The sequence below is a fragment of the Lipotes vexillifer genome, unplaced genomic scaffold, assembly GCF_000442215.2.
Source record: "Lipotes vexillifer unplaced genomic scaffold, Lipotes_vexillifer_v1.1 scaffold512, whole genome shotgun sequence".
Lineage (NCBI taxonomy): Eukaryota > Metazoa > Chordata > Mammalia > Artiodactyla > Lipotidae > Lipotes > Lipotes vexillifer.
This window is the reverse complement of record NW_006787695.1, coordinates 2,663,895-2,670,959: the sequence shown is the minus strand read 5'-3', so window position 1 is coordinate 2,670,959 and position 7,065 is coordinate 2,663,895. Positions and strand designations below refer to the sequence as shown.

The 7,065-nt window shown below is 63.4% G+C and overlaps 1 protein-coding gene across 1 annotated transcript in view; it reads right to left on the bottom strand.

Moving 5' to 3' along the window:
* Window positions 1-943: 943 nt before the first annotated feature.
* GTPBP6 (GTP binding protein 6) overlaps window positions 944-7,065 on the bottom strand; it is a 13,803-nt gene continuing 7,681 nt past the window's right edge. The window contains exons 3-10 of the mRNA XM_007460496.1: window positions 6,632-6,702; window positions 6,374-6,504; window positions 5,977-6,047; window positions 4,972-5,130; window positions 3,355-3,563; window positions 1,838-1,986; window positions 1,364-1,516; window positions 944-1,067 (exon numbers count right to left, since the gene is read on the bottom strand). Coding sequence (XP_007460558.1) covers window positions 944-1,067; window positions 1,364-1,516; window positions 1,838-1,986; window positions 3,355-3,563; window positions 4,972-5,130; window positions 5,977-6,047; window positions 6,374-6,504; window positions 6,632-6,702 — 1,067 coding nt within the window. The remainder of the gene's footprint in view (window positions 1,068-1,363; window positions 1,517-1,837; window positions 1,987-3,354; window positions 3,564-4,971; window positions 5,131-5,976; window positions 6,048-6,373; window positions 6,505-6,631; window positions 6,703-7,065) is intronic.

Genomic DNA, 7,065 nt, shown 5'->3' with positions numbered 1-7,065 from the left:
ACCGAGTCTCAGAAAACAAGGAAAGCTCACACGGACACCCTGCATCCACACGCTTAGGAGAAGCGCAGAGACTTTTTCCAGCTGTGCTGAAAGACTACGACAGCTCAGGAAACGCCCCTATAATGCTGAATACAGAGGTAAGGAAAAAAATCCTTTCCTGGTGCCAAAAGGGCAAGGGAACACCCTTCTCATTGGCTTTCCCTTTACAAAACCTTCAGCATAGTGTCCGGTCTCCCTGAGATGTGTGTGACTCTCTTTAAGCAGGACCCCCAGCCTGTTTGCATCCCGGGAACGTCTGTCTGGGGGCCCTGGGGCCTCTCTGCAAAGTGAACATCGGGAAGGGGGTCCTGCCTCACCGTGGGGGAGTTTAGCCCCAAGATGCGATTCCCTGCTTGTCGACAAGATGCCCAAAGTTGTATTTTTTCCTCTGGGTAAAGACAACTAACGGGTGTGTGATGGGTGGTCCCGGCCGCCTGGCCCAGTAAACGGGGTCCTGCTTGCTGGGCTGTCGGGAGACATTTTAATTATACCCCTGACGCTACCGTGGGGAAGGGCGAGGACTGGCAGCCGTGGACGCAGAGCGGACGGGGAAGCCGGACCTGCCTCCTTCACGGCTAGCGTTCGCAGGACTTCTGCCGGGCAGCCGGCACGGAAGAACCGGAAAGGCTGGTTCACGAACACACGCAAAGCTTTTACTGTCTCGCCGCTCAGGCACCCTGGACGGGACGTCAGCTCTCCAGACGCCCGACGGTCAACCGGAACCGCTCGGAGCGCCACCATCGACACCAGCTCCCAGTCCCACCGGCCCTCCCGCCAGGCTCACGGGGGTGTAGGGCCCACGCAGGGAGCCCGTTTCTCTCTGAGGCGGGAACACTGCAGCCCCCCGGCCCCGGGGGAGCCCCCCCTCAGTCCTCGGGGAGCACCCCCACCGTTGGGCGTCCTTTCAACCTGGAAAGAGCTTCCTGAACCTGCCGTAAGCTGAGTCGCTTATGATGACCTTGACGTCGGCCACCCCGGCCTCAGGCTTCACGTCCACCGCCTGCACCGTGGCCTCCTGATGCAGCCAGCTGGGAGAAAGACGCGTTTGGTGGGAACGGGCGGCCCCGACGGACCCCCGAAGCCCCCAGCAAGGCGTCCCGCTTCTTGGCGGGTGGCATCGCTCACGGCCCCGGCGTGCGGGTAAGCATCCGGGCACCTGCTCACCGCCTGAGCAGCCAGATCGGCTGCGGGGGATGCAGCTGCCCCCGCGTCGCACCCGGGCCCCACCTGGCGCCGCCTTCCCCGCCCAGGCCCAGGGCCCCACCCCGCACAGCAACTGGTGGGACCCCCGCCACCCCACCCCCGCCGGGCCGGCCCGACGCACCTCAGCTGCGGCCCCGCCAGCCCCACGCGCAGCGTGAGGACCCGTCTGCCCGTGGCTCTCAGAATTGCTTCCTCCAGCCTGGCTTTCAGCTCCTCCAGCCCGAGCCCCAGGAGCGCAGACACGGCCACCGCGCCGGGCTCGGCGGGTATGTACCTGTAGGGGCGGTTGACCGCTCAGCGAGGGGGCCCGGAGCAGGGTCCCCGACCGCAGGCCCAGCCGTGACGGGCTCGGATTGTGCCGGGCAAGGACGCGGCCCCGCCGGAAGGTGAGAGGAAGGACGTGCGTGGGGCGGGGGTGCGATCCGGGCGTGCGGGGTGGCGGGTCCAAGCGCGCCGCTGCTCGAGCAGCAGCAGGCGTGGCAGGGCACGCCTGAAAGCAGGAGTGGGGAGGCGGCCGCACCGCCGGCGGGAGACCCGCGCGCGCCCTGGTCGCCAGCGCGAAGGGTCCGGCGGCGGTGGGGCGGCAGGCGCTCACCCAGGCACCAGGTCCACCTTGTTGGGCACTTCCACCATGCAGTCCAGCAGCGGGCGCGGCAGCTGCAGGGTCCGCAGGGCCGAGAGGACGCTGGCCTTCTGCAGCTCTGTCTCGGGGTGGCTCACGTCTCGCACGTGAACGATCAGATCCTGAGGACCAGAGGGGCCGGGCAGTGAGAGTGCTCGGAGCCAGTGGTGCCCGGTCCCGCTCGGGAGGACCCGCCAGGCCCACGATGGGGGATGCGCACCGCTCTCCGTGGGGGGTGGGTGCGGCTGCCCCACGGAGGCTTGTGCCCCAAGGGGGAGTGTGGGACCTGAGGCCACAGAGCCGCTCTGCCGTGCACGGAGCCCCCCAGTGCCCCTCGTTCCGGGCCAGGCTGCCGCTCCAGGTGCACCCGGACTGAGGGGCCGCCTCGTGTCCCCACCCCACAGGTGCTGGCCCTACGCCTGCGTGCGGCCACTTGCCCCCATCACCAACCCCCCACCAGGTGGGTGCTGCGCTCGAGGTTCCGGGCCACTCCACTTTTCTGTGAAACCAAGCTCACGTTCTAAAAAGGCTTCCACCCCTATTCCACACGTTTTACAGGCAGGTACCTTATGCAAAATTCAGAAGAGACAGAAAAGGAGAAAGGGTAATTCTGCCACAGGAAGGATGTACCCTTTACGATTTGGGGGGTTCACTTCTGGGTTGTCTCTCTCTTTTTTTTGGTGAACTTAAGTTTTCTTTTAATCAGTGTTTCAGTTCAGTTCTAGATTTTCAGAAACTTGAGGACGGTGCTGACAGCTGCACATGGTCCTCAGGCTCAGCTGCTGTGACCTCGAAGGTGCTGGGGCATCTGTCACACGGAGGGCCCCGCAGCCCCTGTACCTTGAGTAAATGCCAGGGTTCACTGCCTCGGGGCCCCAGTGCAGCCAAAAGGTGCAGAGAACCCCTTCTTCATTAGCATTGCCTTTACAGCACTTACAAATCGTAGTCAGAGCACAACTCGCTGAGGGGCAGGGATTGGGGGGATCCAGTCATCGTGATGTTTTGTGTAATGTGACCCTGCCCCGAGATGCTGTGATGACCCTGTCCCGTGATGCTGCGATGAGGGGACCCTGCCCCGCGATGCTGCGATGAGGGGACCCTGCCCCGCGATGCTGCGATGAGGGGACCCTGCCCCGAGATGCTGTGATGACCCTGTCCCGCGATGCTGCAATGAGGGGACCCTGCTCCGGGATGCTGTGATGAGGGGACCCTGCCCCAGGATGTTGTGATGAGGGGACCCAGGCCCGTGATGCCGTGACGAGGGGACCCTGCCCTGTGATGCCGTGACGAGGGGACCCTGCCCCATGATGCTGTGATGAGGGGACCCTGTCCCATGATGGTGTGATGAGTGGACGCTGCCCCGTGGTGCTGTGATAAGGGGACCCAGGCTCGTGATGTTGTGATGAAGGGACCCAGGCCCGTGATGTTGGGATGAGGGGACCTGCCTCCTGTTCGTGGGTATTTGAGGCGACCTGGCCCTCCACACTCACCGAATGGCCCACGTCCTCCAGGGTGGCCGAGAAGGACTCTACCAGGCTGTGGGGCAGCTGGGAGAGGAAGCCAATGGTGTCCATGTAGATGACAGTCACCCGGGAGGGCAGCGACCCCGCGTGGGCTGTGACGTCCAGCGTGGCAAACAGCTGGTCCCGGGGCTGGATGGCGGCGTCCCCTGTCAGGGCCTTGATCAACGTGGTCTTTCCTGCATGTCGGGCACAAGGGGACCATGCGTCTCAGACCCCTCCGGTCCCCCACCGACCACTGTGGACCTCAGGGCTGCCCCACACTGACCACAGGCCGCTGGAGGGTGGGCAGGGGCAGGAGGTCTGTGCGTTCAGAACTCTCCGCAGGACCCGTGGGACGCTGTGTGGGCTGTGCAAGGACTCGGCTGCCATGGTCTAGCAAGGTCAAGGTAAAGTGGACCAGGGCCAGGGCAAGTGCTGGTGTAGACGGGAGAGACGGCGTAGACAGACAGTGGTGACGTGCATGTGAGGTGGGCAGGCGTCCAAACAGGCGGAGGGATGGTCCCATGGAGTAACCGAGCTGTGGTGTGGTGTCTGTGTAGACGAGGGAATGGTGGAGTAGGGGGGTGCAGTGTGTGCAGAGAGGTAGTGAGGCTGTAGACAGTGCTGTGTGTACCTGAGGGGGCCCTAGAACACCCTCCTCCACAGCCTTTCCTGACAACATGGACACTTTCTCCACTGAGCCCAGGTTCAGGGGCAGCAGCAGTAACCGTCCAGCCAGGACACCCCTGGCTACGCCTTTAAGTACCGCCGATGGCCCACCAGAAGGGGGTGACGGGTCCTGCCGTCGAGTAACTGGATGGCGGGGCTCGGCTTGGACGCCCCTGCTCAGTGCAGGACCCCAAACTCCGGGTCAGTAAGAGTCAGGATCAAGCCGACACTCACTAGATCCTCTGACAGTTAGCGGAGGACACGGCACCCTCTGGGGATGCAGCCAGGAGGGGCAGTTGGGATTTCCTGGCATGGGTGATTTTACCTGTAGACGTTTATGACTTTTCAAGCCTGGACACCCACCCCACAGCTTCCTATGCACGTTTGTGGGACATTCCCTCCCTCCTCTGGACGCAGACCGTGAGCGCCTGATAAAGGGATGGGCCCGTCACGGCCGTGCTTCCCAAGCACATGGCGGGGCTGGGCCTCAGGGGAGCCCAGCAAGTGTTGTGGACTTAATCCCCACAGTGGAGGGAACTGGGTGCTCTCCACTTGTCTCAGGGCACCTGTGACCCTAAAGGACGCCCTACACTGTTCCGCACGTGGAGTCCACTTGACGTGCTCGTGCAGACCAAGCTGAGAACAGACTGTGAGGTTCTCCTCGGCAGCGTCTGAACCACTCTGGCCCCTGAAGGGTCCTGGCCGCTCCTAACGGGCTCCAAGCTGTCACGACTTCCTCATTCTCAGGGTCCAGAGGGCGGCCACCAAGAGTGGCGTCGGCCCATGGCAGTCACACGGCGGGCCGGCCCGGGGCGGGGCCCGAGCACAGCCCTCCTCACTGGGGGCCAGCCCTCCGTGAGTACTCAGCCTCGCCGGGCTGGCAAGTGGGTCCCCCCAGCGTACACCCGCCCAGCCCCGGGAGGGCCCACTTCTCACCGCAGTTCGTGTATCCGACCACGGAGACCACAGGGAACTCCCGCCGCCTCCGCTGCTGCCCCAGGAGAAGCCTCTTCCGGCGGAGTCTGTCCAGGGCCTTCCGAATCTTCGCTTCCTTATCTTTCAGGAGGCGCTCTTGCACCTGCATGAAAGACTCTCCTAGAAACACCCAAGATGGTGAGTCAGTGAGCAGACACAAAAGGGGCAAGAGCCACGGGGGTGCCTGCAGGGGACGTGGACAGGCTCACGCTTGGGGCTGCAGGGACCCCCCCCCTTCCCCCACCCAGCCTGCTCCCCTGTACACTTGGCACCAACACCTTCTGTTCTGAGACAGCTCTGCCCGGCACGAGGTGGCCTCGCACTTCTGCCCTCTGAGGTCTCCTGGGCTCCCCTTTACCCAGGAGGAAGAGGCCAAGGGGAGAGCCTCAGAAGGGCCCCCATGATACCCACAGTGGGCTGAGTGGTGCCGCAAAGATGTGTCCACACCCTGACCCCCAGGACCTACAAATGGGGCATTAAGGAACAGGGTCTCTGCAGATGTGATGCAGTGAAGGGTCTGAGATGAGGTCCCCCTGGAGGAGGGTGTCCCTACAAACAATGACAGGGTCCTTCTAAGAGACAGAAGAGGAGAGACCCAGACACAGAGGAGAAGCCCCGTGAAGATGGAGGCAGAGACGGGAGGGACGCGGCCACAAGCCCAGGGACGCCCGGAGCCCCCAGAAGCTGGAAGGGGTGGGAAGGACCCTCCCCTGGAGCCTCCAGCCCTTATAACTCCTTGATCTGGTCTGCAGGATTCGGGGAGGATGAATGTCTGTGGTTTTAAGGCACCGGTTCGTGGTCCTTCGTTACGGCCGCACCAGGGAAACACCTTGATACCCTCCTTTGACTGTGACCACGGACGAGGCCCCATCAGGACCTCTGAGGGACGTCGTCCCCTTTGTAGGGGTGGTGGCCACGACACCCCCCGCTTCTGAGCTCCCGGTGACAAGACGTCAGACACGGTACCTGACCCCATGATGTGGCGAGAGTCCCGTCCTCGTCCGCCCAGGTGGGCAACGTTGTTTTTCAGGTGGGACCTGGCGTGGAAATGGGTCGGCTCAGGAGACGGGAGCATGTGCCCGTGGGAGGCTGGGACAGAGCCCTGGGTGGGGAGTGGGCATCTAGACAGGAAGAACAGGCTTGCTGGGGGCCTCCCCGCTGCGTGAGCCTTCACGGGAGGGGATGGAGGGTCCCTTACTGGGTAGCACTCCAGTGGGCCACGTGCCCTGATAGGTGTGCTGCTTGGGCACGTCCCCACTGGCCACATTCCACCCTCACCACCCTGTCAACAGTCGAGGTATGGAAAAGCAAGAAGGGGTCCAAGGAGGGTTCCGTCTGCGCCGAGCCCGGGCTCTGCAAGTACCTGAGCAGGGGGAGCTCGGCCAGCGCCACCTGCAGCCGGGCCTCCTTGGTGCGGGCGTTGCAGCGGAAAATATGAAGAACCACCATGAATCGGTCGAACACCCGCACACCCCAGGCGGCTTCCAGTTCCTTCTAGAAGATGGAGCGCGAGGTGGGGGACCTGTGGTGACCCCAGGCCCGTGGAGACCTGTGTTCTCACGGGGACACTGACCCACTCGCTCAGCCGCCGTGGGCGGGAAACAGCGAGCTTCTGAGGTACCTTGGTGGGTGCAGCCATCCTCTCCACATTCAGGAAGACAGCGGTGATTTCCGGGGACCCTCTGATTTTCTCTAGGAAAAGAGGTTGGCCTCTCAGAGGTCTGCACGCCCATGATGTCTGTCTGGGGACCCTGCACTTTGGCTGTGTTCACCAGACACCCCGAGTCTCTGAGCACAGTATTTGTCAAGTGTGGGTCGGGGAGGACCGGACCGGGTCCATCTTCAGGGGAGATCTCACACACATGGGGGTCCTGTGAGCCCGTGGGGACTGAGTGCCCATTAGACACAGGTGGGCGGTGAGTGCCCCCCTTGGCATGTCTCCTGCTCTGAGCTGTGAGCTAGACATGGGTTTGGGACGGGGACGTTGGTATCCATGGAGGGCAGGGGTCACACGCAGGATCCCCTCCGCAGGGCACTGGGGGGGGGGGGGGGGGC